Source organism: Strongylocentrotus purpuratus, unplaced genomic scaffold (assembly GCF_000002235.5).
Source record: "Strongylocentrotus purpuratus isolate Spur 01 unplaced genomic scaffold, Spur_5.0 spur5_scaffold_1, whole genome shotgun sequence".
Classification (NCBI taxonomy): domain Eukaryota; kingdom Metazoa; phylum Echinodermata; class Echinoidea; order Camarodonta; family Strongylocentrotidae; genus Strongylocentrotus; species Strongylocentrotus purpuratus.
The window spans coordinates 45,381,855-45,402,219 of record NW_022145594.1 but is presented as its reverse complement, the minus strand read 5'-3'; the positions used below and the strand labels follow the sequence as shown (position 1 = coordinate 45,402,219).

The following is a 20,365-nucleotide window of genomic DNA, read 5'->3' as shown; positions in this document are numbered from 1 at the left end:
AAAAAGATAAGGAAAAAATGGCGTTTACACTGAATGCAGGAAAAATGTGTACAAACAATTTAGAAATAAAATTACATATGAAATAAAAAAAAGTTAACTATCAATATTATAAAAATAAATTAAATAAGGATATGGGTACCGTAATATGAAAGCAACATAAAAAACTATAAATGAAGCACTTGGATCAAACTCATGTTCTAAACAATGTGGCTTCAAAAGACTTAACTCTGTTTCGTTGACGATCAGCCATGCACAAAGAAGACGAAAGACCTGATGCATGGCTGATCTTCAACGAAACGGAGTTAAGTCTTTTGTAAACTCTGTTTTTTGCTATGGCAGGTAGCCAGTGAAAACGAACTCGTTCGATAAAATTATGGAAATGCAAGCATTGCTTTAAACAAACAGAACTTTGTTATTCCTGGCTCGATTTTCCTGATTGAGGTGTCATATAGGCTTGGGAGCGAGCGCCGAGTACCCGATTCTACCCGATTCTGAAATCCAGAACCGAGGAGTCGATTCCAATCTCTAGAGAGTCGATTACCCGACCACGTCGGTTCCGAGACTCCCAGGCCCGATTCTTCGGTGCTGGAGTCGATTCCACAGTACCGAGAATGAGAGCCAACTCTCTCAAAACAGAATGCATGCGATCTATGAGAGCGCTGATACACACATTTGTGTGTCAGAGTAAAACGTGTGTGCATGTGGTCGGCAATACTGCTGTGTGCTGTAACTTTGCAAGTCATCTGCCCCCCCCCCCCCCCCCCCATTATTGACCCCATTACGAGCCATTCTTTACAAGCCGTGTGACCACGGTGTGATCATCAAGGAGCTGAGTTGATTCATACATTTTTCTCTCGTGAGCGAACTGATTTATGTGATTTTTGTGTTTATTCTTTCTATCTCGCCTTGTCTCCCCCTTCCACTAGACATCGTTTAGTTTTCTTCCCCAAATAAACATAAGTTACAGTGTCCTCCTCCTTTCTCTCTATTTCTTTAATTCTCCTCATCGCGTTTTTTTTAAAGTTATTTATTTTCTTCTTAAAGAATAAGTTTGACAGGTCTCCATCTACTTTTTCCTCTCGCATTCTTGTTATCAAATATCTTTGTTTTCAAAACATTTGCTGCATTATGTAGCCTCGTCTATTTCCAAGGAACAAGTTATTGCAATGACGACCTTCGTCATTGCCTTGTTTTCGTTCACATTCTGCCCCATTAATATACTTATCCTTATCCTTATCGTCCGGAAATCTCATTCGTTTTGCACGTAGTGTTTGTTATTCCTAGTTAGGTACTTTCCTCAAGTCCTTTTCCTTTCAAATTTCGTAGGCGTCATCTCTGATATCTCCTCAAGGTCACCTACTTTTTCGATTTTCGAAATCAGTCATGCATAACCATCCAGGCGCCATTGTGTCCGTTTCTGGTCCATTTTAAGGCCTTTCTTCATTCCTTCCTATCTCCACTATCCTAGATCCTACAAACTTCTAACAAATTCCTTTAGATAGTCTAAGAGATGTTCTTTCATCTGCGACGCATAACTTGACCTTCAAAATGCCATCTTCATACTTGAATTTCAAATCTAAAACCGACTCCGTCAAAAAAATCTCAAGTTCTTGAAAAATGGACCCCTAAATAATCTAAAACTGCCATAACTTTCTCATATAAATTCCGTTTTGTATTTAAATCTTACAGTATCTTCATCTCATAATTGCACATAGCCGTGCCAAATTTCACGCTCCAATGGCTTTGCACAACATAAATAGCGCCCTCTAAAGTTTTGGGAATTGGCTTTCTCTCTGTGGCCGTATCTCCATAATGGCTTGGCAAACCCGTACCCTTTTTTGGATTTAGATACTTGAAGATATGCCCTTTCCAGCCATATACAAAATTATTTACCCTATCACTGACCAAATTTGAGAAAATTGCCCTCCAAATTCGCCATTTTCAAGAAAATTCCGAAATAACTTCAAATTGCTCTAAAATGGCGATCTTTATACCTAAATCAATGAAACTTGGCAGACATATGTATCCATATACGTGACAACTGTTTATTAAGTTTGGTAAAATTTGAATATGTCAGCGCAAAGTAATCGCCAAAAATGATGAATTTACTATGTATTACATAATAGCGCGTTTAATGCGTGCAATACATTGCGCGCAGATGACAATGGTGTCAAACTGACCGCAATGAAGTGCCCTTTCGAATGATACCAAGTATAGTATATGTTCACACAGAAAATTGTGAGTAAATCGCATTTGAACAAAGGTCACTACACGAATTCCGCCGAGTTTCCGCCCGAATCTAACATGTATCGGCTATGACGTCATTTTTTCAGACTGCTTTTCGCCCCTTAAACGACCTTTTTTTTCCTTGAAAATTTGCAGTGACATGCCGAGTTCCAATACGCAGGGCACCTCATGGCCGGATTTTTAAAATTGGTCAATGGGGCCATTTAAGACGCCATTTTGTCCTATAAATCTATTTTACATCACGTGTTTCGATAGGATTATCATAGAAAAAAAAAAGTGGTTTACAATAACAATCATGAAATTCTCTTTCTAATGATACTAAATACGGCCCATAAAGAGACATAAAGAGAGGGAGAAAAAACAATTTAACTTCCGTCAAAATACAGATCCTGTACGTTTTCCGCTCATGCAGTACACGCATTGTCCTATGGGGCATATTGGGTTCACGCTTTTGACCCCCAGATAGATCTTTATTGCAATGACGAACATGCACCAAATCCCCTTGGTTTTTGCACGCAGTGCTTGCGAGCCCTTTCTACGTCCTTTCCCATATCCCAATTTCTTTCAAACTTCGTAGGCATAGTCACTACCATCCCATCAAGGTCACTGTTGAGGTGTTCTTTCGCCCTACCTATCTCCAATATCACAGAAGCTACAGACTTCGTACAAATTGCTCTGGATAGGGCGAGAGAAGCTCTTTCGTTTGGCACGTAGAAACATGGCGTCATTGCACGCACATCGTTGTGACACGATTGCATTTCTAGTTTATGTTCAAGTAATTCAACACTACCACAGGATTACAGGAAGAAGAAGAAGAAGAAACAATATCGACTAGTCTTCTTGATAAGACCAGCTTGTAAATATGTAAATATAATTTGTCGACTCTGACGGCATTTCTTTTCTAAAACGTATATTTAACTGTTCTTAGAAATGATTTAGTATCAGCATTAATCAAGTGATATTTCATCATTCATGTCAGACACAAACATGAGTTTTATTAGTCGATATGAAGTGACAACAACATTAAAAAATGTCGTTTTGGCATTAGCGCAATCTCTAACAGAGGCTGAAAATGCAGACTAATATTCCCCATACCAAGATTTAGCGCGCACCGTTATCTCAGGTCCCTGGTTATCTCTTGTTTATTTCTATTGTGCGAGAGAAAGCACATGGTTGTAACCATGGGAATGGTGCCAATGGCTGCGGCTGGGGTCATTCATTGACAAAGTGCCTTGGTGGCATGCATTGGGCGGACGGTCATGTTAGCATGAGTTATTTATAAACACCCTGGACTTATCACCATTCATCTCTTGTTTGCTTGTAATTGTAGAGATATCATGAGACAAAACAGAAATAAATACAACACCTATTTACACTCACATACATTCATACTTTGTTTTGATACTCATTTTTCAAAGTAAAGCTTTTCACAAGAAAATCAGAGAAAATCAACGTGTCAATGGTTGCAGACATCTCCCTGGTTGCACGAAACCCCCACGTTTCCCCAAGACTACACACAATCAGAACCGTGAGAGCTAGCGTAGCTCACTTTGACATTGCTATTTGTTTCCATCATTATTGCTGCGATATGTACATGTATATACTTTTCGTGAATAGAGGTATGAAATCAAAGCTTGAATTGTGATTATTCTAGCCATGTATATTGAATTGTGATAATCATTTTTTAAAATCAAGTTTTCACAAGAAAATCGGACAGTTGTTGTGACAATAAGCCAGTTCACGGTTGCAGTCTGAGCATGAGCAGATAAAGGTCATTGCAGAACGAATTGTGAAATTCACGGAGACGGAATACTGGATACGTGCTCATGAAAGTTATGTAATCACTATTCAGTTATGCACAAGCAGAGCACTCCATGATACACAGGTGGAAGTATTCTTTGAAAAGGGGAAACAAAGGCTGAGTATGTAGCATCTCCATCGATGTAGGAGTAACTATTTCAAAATGTACAAAGTGGGCCCTCTTCATGTTTTGAAGATCTGTGGATATTCGGGGTCATTGCAGTGATGTGCTAACCGTGAACTGGTCTAATAATTGCACGCTGCCCTCGTTAATATCAATGCAGTCCCACACTCTCGATTCTGTGTGGAACCGACATCACAGTCAGTACATGCAGAGTATGTGTATGGCCTTTTAGTGCATTGCAAATCTGGCAGCCAGCGGGAGTCGATTCCACTCGGAACCGAGGCCGAGAGTGGGAACCGAGATCGGTTCTCATCAACAAGAGAACCGCCCAAGCCTAGACTGTCATATAAAGGGCAGAAATTGAACTTTCTAGAAATGTGATTTTCTCTTTAAAATTCAGATACCACCCGCCAAATGACTTTTTGGTTTCCTCTCTTCAAATTGCTTTTGATCACTCATGCGTGAGATATGAATCATATGACTTGCATCAAATGAAAGAGGGTGATCTAAGCTTTTCAAATATGTGTCATTTATTAATTATAATTGTGATTAAGTTATGATAAAACATTGATAGTTCTCAGATTCGTTTTTTCTGGGACGCACTGTAGTTTATAGCCGTTGTGGACGATCCCCTGACTTTAGGCCCGTCTTCACTATCTCGAGATTGCCAAATATCCAGCTATTTGAACTATCCCGATCGAAACTATCCAGCTAATTTGCGTCTTCATTAGACCGAAGTAGCAAATTAGCTGGATAGTTGGTCGGGATAATATCCCAAGATATATCGGTCTAGTTTGCAAAATATCCCACTATTTCTGAACTAGCGGGATAGTTTGCGACCGTCTTGATTAGACCGAAGTACGGAGTCAAATATCCCGATCCCATCATGCACAACGATGTCCGGCGCACATGCGATCTATATACCGCTCAGCGCGCTGGTACAACTAGTAAACACGGAAAACCGGAAATTGTTGTGCATGATGGGATCGGGATATTTGACTCCGTACTTCGGTCTAATGAAGACGGTCGCAAACTATCCCGCTAGTTCGGAAATAGTGGGATATTTTGCAAACTAGACCGAGATATCTTGGGATATTATCCCGACCAACTATCCAGCTAATTTGCTACTTCGGTCTAATGAAGACGCACATTAGCTGGATAGTTTCGATCGGGATAGTTCAAATAGCTGGATATTCGGCAATCTCGAGATAGTGAAGACACGCCTTGTGTGAACGAAATTGCAGCTGGACTTGGTGTCGTTGTGTGGGCATTTTCGACGTCCAGCTGAAGCAAAATGAGTGACCACTGGTAGCGTTAGACAGGTGGTCGTTTTTGGACACTGGTTCTCAACTACATGAAATCTCAAGGGGGGGGGGGGGGGAATTTAAGTGGTCGTTATGGACAGGTGGTCGTCAACACAGGTTTAACTGCATACATGTAAATACCACACGTCATATTGCTGACTTACGTACTTTATTACTTTACTTTACTTTAATATAAATAGTTACATGAAGGCAAGATTTTTTTTACTGATATCATTACTGCATATAAGTATGCTGCCTGACCTGCCTCATAAAAAGGCCTAATTTTTGTACTTGTACACACCAACTCATAAAAGGGGCTATATTTTGTATTTTCGTAGCCTAAATAAAAGGGCTGCATTTTTGTTCCACTCTAACTATTTTGTTAGTCATTTTAGGTTCAAAACCAGGACCTTAGTTCTTGTACTTCGGGGCAGTCTTCCGCAAGACAAGTAGACCACCACATAAGGTTGTCATTATTTATTTGATCCATTTCATTTTTTTTTTGGTGACGGTTTATCGCATACATGTATCATTAATTAATTGTACATTTGTTACCTGTCTAAATATACAATGGATCATACCATTTAAATAAACCAAAGTTTTCCTCGTCTGATTTCGCAATTTAAATTGATTGAGAAAGTGATTGGGTGTTTTTGATTGATTGATCCCGTGATTGATTGTCGATAAAGTTGTTTTCTATGTGGTTCCGTTAAGAGCGTTCCATAAGCAAATTTAACCCTCTAACACCAACTCAACACACTGAATAAGAAAAACAAATTGTTGCTTAAAAAAATAATTACTCCGAACTTTTATGCATTTCAAGGTAAATTTCCAAATCTGCCTTGCTTTTCATGAAAATTTCTGTTGAAATTGATTGAATGACAATTCCATAATTCATTACCGGTAAACCTTATTTGGTATGTAAACATGTACATGTACTACTTCCTCGGAACATAAATCTGTAGTAATGGCCTCTACGTTATCACTATTAAAAATGCCTACATGTACGTGTACATGTATGTATTATGACTGTCCTGTAACTGTAAGCACTCCTTATATTTAAGGAGCAAAATCTGTAACAGAACGATACTGTTGAGGAGCCAAGACACATTAAAAACATGTAAAAGTGCAGAGGGAATCTGTTGAGATGGGGTTTGCTGAAGAATGTTTAAAAGTGAGAGAGAAAGGGGGGGGGGGGAGACAGACATAATTCTTTAAAATATGGCAACCTGCAGTGTATTGAGGATGCATATTTAGCTTAATGGACACATTTTAATGCAAAACACTAACCATCATATTATGTCATTTTCCTCTCAGGATGGGCACACTTTTCAATCACAAAAGGGAAAAATGTCATCGCTCAAGGGTGTATGCCCCTTTCATCCCAGAAATGGGTATTCGATTATGCACCCCTACATGTCTTTTTGCATGTAACGTTTACACCGTTTTACCAAAATCTGGCAGAAATGGATTAACATTCAATTTTCAAAGCCATGTTGGTAAGTGAAGCATATATGGATTAATGCAATCGAAATATCATTTGAAAGCATATATTAACTTGAAGTTAAAACTACTTTACAAGTTAAAGGCAAGGACCTGTTTTCAGAGAGCTCACAGTTTGCTTTCGGATTTTGTTTCATACAAATTAAATTGTAAGTTTCACTTTCATTGGAGTCCATACTTGTATGTGTAATTGAACACACACATCCACTGTTCAAATATGAATGCAATGAATTAATGAGGAAAATGCAGGCCGCCAATTAGGATTTTTTTTTTTTTGGGGGGGGGTTAAGGCCACTTTGCTTTCTAGAGCACCTTTAAAGGGATCCGGTTACTTTGTCTTAGATCCTTTAAAAATAATCCTTGATTTAGCTCATGCTGCAATGATAATTATAAACCTTTAGGTCAGTCAGGAACTCCATGACTTTTACAAGCCGATCGCCTGTCTGATTATCAAGATATTAATGATTGGAATTACAAATTTTGAAAACCGTTCACTGAACGGTTTTCATAACACTACAGTCTATTGGGGAAAACGAGTATGGTAAAACCGGTCACTCAAATTTTGTTACTTTTTTGAGGCACTTCTTGATCATTTTGAAAGCGCGATTTTTTTAGGGCTTCAATATTACACCATATCACAGACACTGGTAACATGTAGGACCATGTATCTCAGATTTAACATTGTTAAACCATCCCTTTAAACAAAAAGCGCAAATGGCCTTGGAATTAAAAAAAATATACATTTAGATACATGTACATGTATCCATCGACAGTGTACAAGTTGTAAACAAAATATATAAACAAATAAAAAACAATAACAAAATGGAATACATGTAGCTAAAACTATAGCTGTTTAATACATTTCTAACCACCCAGAATCAATACTAAATGACATTACACTTTACATGTAGTAAATATATTACAAAAGATATATATTGAGAGAATTAATCTTTAAACATTGTAAAGTAGTTATCAAGAAGCCTCATTGGACCAATATTCCCTTGACAAAAGTTAAATCACAAAATGTTGGCTCCTTCCCCCCCCCCCCCCCGACAGCCCCTTTCAATGCATAATATCCTTGGTATATATGTTTCGTATTTGCCGGCAATAAGGCCGCAGCGCCGCATAGGCCGCACCCTCGATTCTGACATTTAAAAAAAAAAAAATCTTTTTGTCGAAGGCGGGATTCGAACTCTTGCAGAGATGTGTAGATTGGAACCCGAAACCAGCTATCCCGAATCTAATGCTTTCCCATGCAGCTTTTTCTTGTGTATTGCATTGCACCATAGCTTTGATCGCGCGATCTGAGGATTGAGGTTGCTTTAGCTATGGCAAAAACTTAAATCTAGATCTACCAGTAGAGTTTGGTTGGTAAGTTATGAATTTTATTTACAAGATTGACAAAACTTTGCCCTTCATTTAAAAAATATAACACATAATTGTCGGTAAGACATGTGTTATTCTAAACAGAAAAGAATTCCGGTTGGAGAAGATGGGTGGTAGGAGCCATCTTCTCCAACCGGAGCTATAGTTCTCCTTAGAAATAAAAGCTAAGAAAGATAACCAACAGCTTTTTTTACCTTTTCAGGACTCCCCAATCCTCTCCCGCCCCCCCCCCCTCTCTCACATGGTGCAACAGCTAGCCGACTGTAAATGTATTCTTGTATTTGATTTATGCAAACATAGTGATCTACATGTATGCATATGTACGGAGTACAAGAAACAATGACAGAAGTAAAAGAGAATAAATACACAGAAGCATAATAACAAACAGACAAACAAAAACAAACTCTCATTCCACTGATGATATAAAAGCATAATGACTTACGGGTTGGTATTGTCGTTTGACTTGTTGCAATTCCAAGATAATTCGATGCTTGGCAATAGAACTCTGTTTCGAGGTCGAAATCTGTATCTGGAACAACCACAAAGTTGATTCCTGTTGAAGATTTAGGAATCTCAGTACCATCAGAGAATATGGAGTAGTTCCTTGGAAGTGGAACAGGTTGGTCTGCACCAACAATGTCACATGACACTCTGAGGCTTGTACCAGGGAACTCGAATGTCACCATCAGACTATCATTTCTGGGGGCACCTGAATAAAAGTAAAAATGGAAAATTAAAATATGCACTGATGGGATAATAATAATTATTCACATTACAAAAATTCAGGGAAAATATATGAAATTTCTTTTTTTTGAGAGCACCTGAAAAAAAATGCAAGTAAAGATTTTCCCGAAAACAACAATGAAATAAATTTAAGAATGACCCTGAGAGATACCAACAATGTATCGTTCAGCTTTAACAATGTCCAATTTAATCACCTCATGTATAGAGATATATACATGTACATTTTAGAATGGAGGAAGGGGAGGGTAGAGTGAAAGAAATACCTCTGAACCAATACCCTCTTGTCAATCTGGCATTGAAAGCTATAATATTCAAGGTACATCTGTTGCATGACAATCGCTAAATTACAAACACATACATGTACATGAGGAGAATTTTTTTTCTCCCTAAATTGATGAATACTTTTTAGTTATCCTTAGAGGAATTATTAACATTGTCTGTTTGGAGCCAGAAGGCTCTTACCTCATATCATTGTACATCACATGAACATCCTTCTGGCTTCAAACAATACTGGTCTCATGTAAAAGTTATTGTTTCTTTGAATTACTACAAACAATTTTGCAATAGTTGATCTCAATTTTTGTTTTCAATAGGCCTACTATATTATTCTGTTCAGTACAAATGATCAAATATGCAAAGAGGTCACTAAACTTACTATGCGTTTCAAGAGTAGCTGTTACTTCTCCATTGAGACTAGATACATTATGCCCGCTGATGACACATGTCAATGTTTGACCATTGTTGTCAATGGTAGCTTGAAATGTGCAGACGCTCGTCTTACTAGACAGACCTGGTGCAGGAGTGGGGTCCGCTTCTCCTTGATCATCACATGGTATAGTACCATCACCTAACATCCATGTGATGGTTTCTTCTGGTCTACCTCCTACAGCTTCACATGTTGCTTCGAACATGTCATTAATGTCGCTCTTTATTGGACTAGCTGGCAATACGCTCCATGTCCCTTGGACTGCAAATCAAAAGAATTAACACATATTAAAGGTGGTAGGTAATACATTTAGTAACATCACTAAAGTGTGACAATGTAATTTAAAGGCCTTTACCTTTCATTGAAATGTGTTTATCAAGCTGACAGGAAAAATGCTACACAACAGGTAAAGATTTTCACCCCAATCCCCATGTGTACTTCAGGGTAAATCCCCCCCCCCCCCTCCCAATGTGTAATGACAACTTTGGTGATAATAATACATGTATACATTTTAATACACAACACGTTCTCGTGCCCATTAAATATGTGGTGATTTCTGATTTAAGTAGTCTCTTGTAACTGGTCTTGAATGAATCCGCCCTCTTTTGTTAGCTTTTTAGCTTGTGATCCTCGACGGGCGCGTGTCGGGTTGCTGAACTTGTCTCCAAGCTAACAACAATGGTTGGCATGGTAGCCACCTTGCATGCGTCCGCCGACTTTACCTTGCATTTCAACTTGTACTTAGGTTTTTTTTTTTTTTTTTTTTGTACTTTTCCTCTGAACAGCAGCAGTGCAGCTGCCCTCCCAATAACTTTCTAAACCTTAATATGCCATGTACTTTCTCCCTCTTTTCCTTTCTCTCCTAACTCTTGCTTACCTTCCTCGTATTCACCTCCTTCTCTCCCTCTCTCTCCTTTTCTTTCTGTTACCATACTTTCCTTTCTTTTCCCCCCTTCTTCTTTCTTTTCTCTTTCCCTATCTCTAATTCCTTATGTCTTCTTCCATTTATCCTTATGTTGTTTGTAATTTGTAATTGTATTCTATGTACAGTATTCATTTCATACTTTTGTATTTTGTATGCATTTGAATATTTTGGTATGATTGTAATTATATTATAAATTTTGTATAAGTTGTGAAATGTTTATGTATATGTATCACCTGGAAGGAAAGTTTCTTCATTCTTTGGAAGAAGACGATAAAATTCTATTCTATTCTAGCCAACACATGTAACAAACTGCATGAAACAGTTTGCTTTATTCAGGTCCTGGGTCCTTCTAAATTATTTACATGTTTATTTATTATACCTTGGAGGACACACATTCGTAGCGCGGGAAGTGTGCGCAGCCAATGCGCAAATTAGTCCTTAACTAGTCGTAAATATGCGTGCCCATAAGCCAACGGACACGCATCGGCATGCATCGGCGCGCACTGCCACAACTAGGTAGCGTTGCCAAACAAAATTGTTGTGCCAAAATTTTGAAAATTCTTATCACGCATTTCACGCACGGCCCACATCCTCCCACACGTTACCACAAATACTTTCCGCATTGGCACGCAAGGGTATGTGTCTATGCGCAAACCAAAATGCAGGCAAGTGTCAACGAGGCATGAGAATACCAGAAAATTATTTGCTTTATATATGCAGGGCTGTCAACCCTCCCGCATTTGGAGGGAGTCTCATGCCACCACGCTCACTCTCCCGCCTCCCCAAAAGCTTGTAGCGGGAGACTTCCGCCACCACGTCTTCCTCCCGCTCTCCCGCCAACGATGTAGAATCTCCAGGTTTATTAAAAAAAACTTCCTGCCAAACCGTACCGTATACCCCCCCCCCCCCCTTTATTCAGCGGCTGGCTGAGTCATTGCGAAATTTTCCCGCTTATTCAGCGGTTGGCTTGATTTGGCACTCAATATTTTCTCCAAAAAAAATCTCCCTCCAAGCAGTTTCCCAAAGTTAACAGCCCTGTGTATGCTTACCCTTAAAAAATAGTGGGTACTTGTTTTGTTTTTGTTCCTGATTGACAAATTAATTCTGCCAGGAAGTCCCTGTGCACTACACCCCCCCCCCCCCCCCCCCACTCAGTGTTATTTAGGGTATGCATATATGCATGTTCCCTCCTTTTGAAAGTCCGATGTGTAAAGTCAATACGGGCCGGATTTTTGTGTACTACGAGCCAGACTTTAGTGCGTGAAAAGTACCCCTATACCGGACATTTTGGTAACATGCATGGTATCCCTCCCTTCACGGAGTGGGGGGGGGGGGGGGGTCGGGGCACTACTACATGTACATGTATGTACCGGTATGCATTTAATTTGTACATGTACAGGGATCTATTAAACCAACAACTCTGAATAAAGAAAAAGAATGACATACACCACAGAGACAGAAAATAGGATTTCATTATCGTGTTGTACAAGTACATGTATACATCCCAAATTAAAGAGAAGGTTGAGTATTGGGAAGAGGTGAAAAATAATTTGTGAGCGTTATCATTTTATTAAAGATACTATGTCCCTTTTGCAGCCAACATCAAATGCTGTAGAACTTTGCAGGAATTGTCATGTACAGGAAAATATACCTTTATGAACATGATAATAAATATCTGATACTACACAATAATACAAATCAAATTTTAATATTTTTCCTATGATTACCCAAAGATCAAGTATACTGTTAACTTACATGTAAATGGAGAGCTACATGTACATGTACATACACGTACATGTACATACATAGGCAGGTACAACATTAATATTCAGTAAAAAAGATTGTTATAAGATTTGTATGACCCACCTTCTACTGTAAGTTCTGCCTCATCAAAGTTTCCTGCTCCTTCAGTACATCTATATCGTCCTTCATCTTCAATCAGAGTATCGCTGATTGTCATAGTGGATGTATCCCCATTTTCTGCTAAATTAAAATTGACATATTTTGGATATACCAAGGGATCGTAAGCCACTTCCCCGGCAAGGAAGATATTAAAACCTGATTCCACCTCTGAAAAGTCTTGCCATAAAAACACATATGGCGATGGTCCTCCAGTACAGGTGTAAACTGTATCAGTCCTTTGCTGTATCGCACCGGCAGGAGGACCTTCCAGATTCACAGTTTGGCCACATGTTGCTGAAATAAGGAAGAGCGATTTTGAAAATATAGATTAGCCACTACATACTACAGTAAGTATCCAGTACCACTAAACATAATGCAATATTTCCCTGCATCCCCCTCCCCCCCCCCCCAAACAAACAAAATAATTATAATGAATTTTTAAAAATTGATTAAAAAATATTACTTATTGAGTAAATGTAAGGTTTTTGTTTACCTGTAGCTCAATTCAATCAATTTTGCAAATAATAATCTAAACGGAGGTTAGAATCTGTGCTACTATACTTTGTACACAATTTAATACAGTTTGAGATCATTCACTCATACATGTATCTTCATGGCAGTGCATTATTTCACTAGTAATGACGTAGACCTAGGGTTTCCATTATAACTGGAGAATGTAATTTGTCTGGTCCCTATTTACCAAGTTTCCCCATCAATGATCCTGCACTTCTTCAGATAATATTTTTGAAAAACCATATTACGTTTACCAGTTGCCATCTAGTCAAGACAATTTTTCCAATTGTATTAAAGGCATTGTTTAAAGCTGATATTCTAAGCAAATAAACGTCCCTTAATTTGGTACCTACGGCAAGCATAATGTTATTTACAAGTTTTTCAATTACAAAGTATATTACAAAAAAAATCTGGCTATTCAAAATCCTCCATTGAAATGTCGAAAATATCCGCCTCTCTTTGCATAGAAATCAGTCACGGCGCTAGTCTACTATTTATGACATCAAGTCCGGGAAAGAGTTCACGTACCCGGATGTTCCATAGAAAGCATGTGCAGAGAGATATGATTTTCTGCTTATTTTGGTTCAAAGGCTGAAAAGTCTAATAAATCACAATTCTATGTACAATTCTTTACCTTCCCCTAATATTTCATTGTATTAATATCAATTCCCCTTTTAAAAATGTTGGCATATATATGCCAACGATGGGCTATTAGTCGTTATTTTCACCATGTAATTTTTGTTTTTGTGTTGAAATCGGCCCAGGCCGCACGGAGTAAACAGTAGCTGTCTGGTACTGGTAAGTGGACCCATGCACAGTTCACTACCATACAGCGATCTCCGATGGTTTCTTCTTCCTTTTTCCCATGTCTTTCGCCTTCCTTGGCCCTGAAGATCCCTCATCTTCTTCCATGCTGTGCATTGTGCGATCTACCAATTCTGACACCGGTAGTCACTGAGGAGCAGGTGTTTGTTATTTGTTTTTCTTAGCTTGTAACGTCGCTTTCATTCTCTTGCAATTGCTGATAAACATGTAACTAGCGCACGTACGTTCCATCACAAACAAGCCACGCCTAGAGCAGCGGCCTGGTTTTACATCCCGATTCTCCTCGCTTCACGAACGATCGTGCTAGAGCCGCACCACTCACGGATGAATATCGTTCGATCACTAATCTTAGACGTTGTCAAAATAGTATAGAGGAAGCGCACTTGCATGATCTCATTCAAGTTTGATATTTTACAACATTTAATGTTAACTGGTACTGTATCCTTTTTTTAGGCAGTCACACACATCTATGATAAGCACTATTATAGTACTAGGCCTATATTCGTTTTACAAAACTGCTCCTGTACCTTATCTGATGACAAGATAATGCATCCGCCTACCATACGTGCATGATTTAACCTTGTTTCCCAAGCAGTAAACTCGTCTTAAATCTCTACCAAATAGGTGAATATGAGGATATAAAAAGAAATCAGCGACTGGAAAATGTGGCTTCGTTATTCTTTATTCAAATAAAAACAGAAAATCTATACGCATTGACAACAACAAATCTAAGCTCTGACAGGATAGCATTTACGTAGGGATATCACTGCCATTCACTCTCACTGAGCCCACGAGTCCCGTTCGTGACGTCACGGATAGAGGCCCGACTCTACATGCACTTCCGGGTTTCAGACCTAAATATTTTGGTAGAGTTTACTCGCATAAATTCACCATTCTCAGAGACGCCAAGTTCAAAGATCGGCAATGCGTGACATTTTCATGATTCGGCGCGCGTGCGAGGGTATAACACACGTATATTAGCGTTTTTTCAAAATCTAGCGCGCGCGTCGTGCGTAAGAGCATTTTCAGGCCCTCGAAATGCGTGATGTCACGGCTAATGCGTGATACTTGGTAGCTCTGCATTCTAAACTTGTTTTTGTCAGTTGGACACCATTTAGTGTTATTCTGGGGGTTAAAGGCTTTCTATTGATGTAATTATCTCAATATTTGGGATTGTCTTAGAATATCAACTTTAACAATGTTAATCTGAGATGCTATGTGTTGTCAGTGTCTGTGATATGGTGTAATATTGAAGCCCTAAAACAATTGCGCTTCAAAATGATCATGAAGTGCCTCAAAAAAGTAAAAATCTCTGAGTGACCGGTTTTGCAATACACATTTTCCCCAATAGACTGTAGTGTTATGAAAACCGTTAGGAAAACGCAAAATTTGATTTTGATTTCCGATCATAAATATCTTGGTAATCAGGCGATTGGCTTGTAAAAGTCATGGGATTGATGTATGACCCAAAGGTTTATAATTATCATTGCAGCATGGGCTAAATCAAGGATTTTTTTTAAAAGCTGACATTCTAAGACAATCCCAAATATTGAGATAATTACATCAATAGAAAGCTTTTAACCCCCAGAATAACACTAAATGGTGTCCAACCAAAACTCCACCAAAATCATGAAGTCTGAAACACGGAATTGCAGAGGAGGCTATTTTCAACATTTCAATTGAGGATAGCCTATCGAGTACCGGTAGCCAGATTTTTTTGTCGATATACTATGTAAATGAACAACTTATAAATAACACGTTTGCCATAGGTACCAAATTAATGGACCTTTATTTGCTTAGAATGTCAGCTTTAAGGATCTGAGACAAAATTACTGGATCACTTCAATCAGCAAAAATCCTACACAAGTTTAGCCTTTTAAAATGAAAGAGATACATGTAAATACCTTGGATAAAAGCTAGAAATATGAGAATAGTTGATCCACAATCCATCGTTAGATAAGCATGTATACCGAATCTGCCACAAAGATTCTTGAGGGGATGCCCTGACAGCACTATTGAGTATCCTGTTGATGAAATATCCTGTATGAACAACAACAAAAATATAAAGAATAATCAGGGGAATATGACAATATAAATTCCCTTCTGGATTCGATCCATGCACAATTCATTGGTAGAGGCTATAGCCATAGTTTGGTAGAATACACAAGTTGTCATAAAGGAGATCTCACTATGTTGAATAGAATCATCAGACAGGCCGAGAAGATAATAGGACAAGAATACACCAGTTTACAGTTACATCAGTGCGCATGCGCAGACAGGCTGACCTCAGGTCATTGGCTTTGAAACAAAGCCAATGAACTGAGGTCAGTGGTATTTATGCGTAAATTAAGATTGCGCCCATGCAAATGATGATGTGCGCGCACAACGCAGCGCGTAGGCAGTGATGTCATCATAATTTGCATGGGCGCAATCTTAATTTACGCATAAATACATGACCTCTAGGTCATTGGCTTTGTTTAAAATGGCGCACACAATCGTAAACTGGTGTATTAAACGTTAGAGATTTATTTTAAAATAGGATAGTAGAAAATGCAAAATCCCTCCTAAAGAATAACCAGCACCCCTTGAATGAAAACTACCATAAATCTCTGTGTATAAGACGCACCTGAGTATAAGACGCACCCCTATTTTGGGGCCAAGGAAAGAAGAGGAAATTTTTTTTTTTTTTTTTTAGGTAGTACACTGTATACGTATCACCTATTGATTTCGTCAAAATTGTTATTATTTATTTATTATTCTGCCATGAATTTGTTCACAGGATATCTCCAGAATGAATAAAGCCATTATCATGAAACTTGCCATGATGATAGATCTTAGTCTAGCTTAGAACTGCGTGATTTTTCGGTGACTGAAAATTATCGTGATGTCATCCAGGCGCCATTTTATGAAAATCAACTAATGATCATATCTTGATAACCTAAAGTCATTTCTCATTCATATTTATCATGATCAAGGTCAATAAATGCGTGCAAACGTGCGCGTATGCGTATATCCGCGCGTTAACGCGGGCGTAAAATTTTAAATTGCTCAAAAACGTCTTAATTTTTGTTTGCATTATATACGTTTCAGACTATTATGAGCATTTGCCAAAAAATCACGCACGATGATAGATCTTAGTCTAGTTTAGAACTGCGTGACTTTTCAGTGACTGAAAATTATTGTGACGTCATCCAGGCGCCATTTAGGGAAAATCAACTCATGATCATATCTTGATAACGGAAAGTCATTTCTCATTCATATTTATCATGATCAAGGTCAATTTCAGGTCAATAAATGTGGCAAAGATGCGTGTATGCGTTAACGCGCGCGTAAAATGTTAAATTGCCCGAAATCGTCTTAAATTTTGTTTGCATTATACATGTACATGTACATTGTACATTTCAGGCCATTATGAGCATTTGCCAAAAAAATCATGCACATGCGCGTTTTCGTTCGTCACGGCCGAACGCAAAATAATTACCCCTCAATTTTCTTTGACAGGATATTCCTCATATTTTTCAGAACAATTTGATACCATGTTTATCTCTTTATGACCATTAATAAGGGAATGAGCGTCCATTCAAGATAACACTCTGTGCGCCCGAACTCTTTACACTTAGCTACATGTATATCGGCAAAAACAAGCCTATACAAAATCCATTATACATGTAGCTCTTTTGTTGGAAAGGAACCCTCAATTTTTTTCATATTTAGATAGAGTATAAGTCGGAGATCTATGTATGATTTCATGTCTCATTTGGCCATTAAAGATAAAGACCAGTTATGGTCATGCGATTGCATTGTGAAAGAAACGTTGTGGAATGAACAGAAAAGGTTGATCATCTATATACATATAACTGTAAGTATTGGTGTGTACTGCAAGGTTCTGGAATCATAAAATGATAAGAAATTTGGCCCAGTCTTCGTAAAGTTACAAGCACTGTACACAGAAAGATGTATATGGGACTACGCACACGTGCGCGACACGTGCGTTTATCTCTCACAGTCCAATAGATAAACTAATTTACCAAATATACATGTATCAATTAGTAGGCGGTTTCCCGGCAAAATTGTTATCATCATGTATTAGTCAAAACATATTCTTTCACATGATTGGTAATAGTCCGGCAGCCATCTCGATATACCTTGTTTTAGGGTCTATAGTTTTTTTTGGGGGGGATTATAGTTCCTTAGACCATCAATTTGAAGAATCCGATTGCTGACACTCTGTCAGCATTGAGCAATTTGAGATATGTGACGTCATACAAAATGGCCGCCAAAATCCCCTTTTTAACCAAAATTAATGATATAAAAAGTGTTAACAGCATTTTAGTACATTAAATGGCAGTCAAATATCTTGATTTTTTTCTAGAATCATCACTAAATAAAAATTGCGATGTTGTATGATCACAAATGATATGTAAATTTGCATAATTCGGAATGGCGCCCTCTATAGACACATTAATTTGCATAGTTCAAAATGATAGCCAAATACCAATTTCTAACATGAGATTATCATATGTCATGAGTCAGATGCACTGGATACAGCGAGTAAAAATTGTGCTGCACATTTATTTTTATTTTGTGATTTAATACTCGAAGAAAACACGATTGAATTTTGTGCTCTCTGTCCCATAGATATGAGGTGGCATATGCTGATAAATGCCCGTTTTCAGTGACAGCGTTAAGAAACTAGATTTGTATTCTAAGGTACTAGATTATTTTATATGAACCTTAAAAATACGAACTACCATTACGATGCAGGACTATATCCGTTTATAATTTTGCTTCAAAATCTTGAAATTTGTTTAAAAGCCCTCTAAAGTGTTGGGAACCCTAAAATATTTCATGCGGAAGAGGGTGTCATTTAACACTTAATTCTGGAAAAATATTAAAAACAAATGTGTTTGAAGTGAGGTCGTGACTGTAAGGCGTGCTTCCACACACATGTTTGCAAATGAGCTCTCTGAACATTTTCTACGAACGCTTTAGTAGTTTGAGGTAGTGAGGCAAGGTTTGGGTTATTTGTAGCTCCTAGTCTTCGGACCCTTGATAGCCACACGCTGATATGAGCCTCTGACATTGAGCTGGTTGTTGACTGTCCATAACATGAGAGTAGGTTGAGTGATGACATATGACCATGCTGCATCAACATTGCCAACTGAGTCCTAGGGGAATCGAATCTTCTGCTTCATCACTTTCAGCATTGTACCCTATCCAATGCCAAAGTATGCCCCAAGAGTGTCGCATCCCGTCAACGCATGTCCTGCCAACATCGATGGAATGATATCTCCTAACTTGTCTACAGTGGCAGGAACATCAATAACAGTTCGATCTGTGATGGGCGTCTCCATGGTCATTGGCGTTTTATAAGTCTGTCATGAAGATAATAATGCAAAAGTAGTACGTAGACGTCTGTGTCATCCACTAGGACCCTAACATACCTCTTCTCATTAGCAGCAATTCGAATCGCTTGCTGTACTATGATGTTGCCTGCTTATTCATAATTATGTTGTGGACAGACCTTTCCTTGGCATGAAATCACTGCCTGGAATCACTTCAACAGGAACCTCATCTTGACGGTAATGACCAGCTTGTGCTTTTGCCTATTTCTGAACACCCAATCATCCTGCAGACTCGCGCATATATGATGTCGATCAACTGTAGTTGGTTGTCATGAAAAGATAGTGAAGTTAGCAACACTAAGGACATGTTTAAAGTAAACACATCAATCACCGACCAAGAAACCTTCACCTAAAGTTATATGTCTTGAAGGATGAAAATTGGAACATTTTAACAGAGGATGAAGATACAAAGGCAAGGTGGAAGAAGTAATATTGTGTAAAACCGTATACTGGAAAAGAAACTGAGGAAGTTGATACTCATGAAGGAGTAACTCCGAGTAAGCATCGAGGACGAGCCCTTGCTTGAACCTGACATCTTACAAAATGGAGCGAAGGAAGCAATAAATCATCTGAGACCTGGGAAAGCACCTGGTATTGAAAATTCCCTGCGAAGCTTTTCAAAGAGAGTGGAGAGGAGGGCGTAAATGTCTTGCATAAGCTGTGTAACAAAATATGGAGACAGAGAATATGGCCACAAGACTGGAATAGAGCTGTTTTTCTCCCACTCCTAAAGAAAGGTGTTACAAAATGAATGTGCCAACACCCGCACTATTTCTATTTCTATTTATATTTCCAGTAAGATTCTTCTTCACTTAATTGCTGAAAGAATTAGAAACAAACAGGGTTCAGAACAGAAAGAGGGACAAGAAACCAAATTGGCAATTTCAAAAATTTGATGGAGAAAAGCAGAGAATTTAAAAAACTTTTCTCCCTAGCTTTATTGATTATTCCAAAGCTTTTGACTGCGTACAACATAAACGC

General features: G+C 38.4%; 1 protein-coding gene across 1 annotated transcript in view; it reads right to left on the bottom strand.

Moving 5' to 3' along the window:
- Positions 1-9,067, bottom strand: part of LOC105444985 — a 75,737-nt gene extending 66,670 nt beyond the window's left edge. The window contains exon 1 of the mRNA XM_030978306.1: positions 8,807-9,067. Within this exon, the coding sequence (XP_030834166.1) occupies positions 8,807-9,050 (244 nt within the window). The 5' untranslated portion in view covers positions 9,051-9,067. The remainder of the gene's footprint in view (positions 1-8,806) is intronic.
- Positions 9,068-20,365: the final 11,298 nt, after the last annotated feature.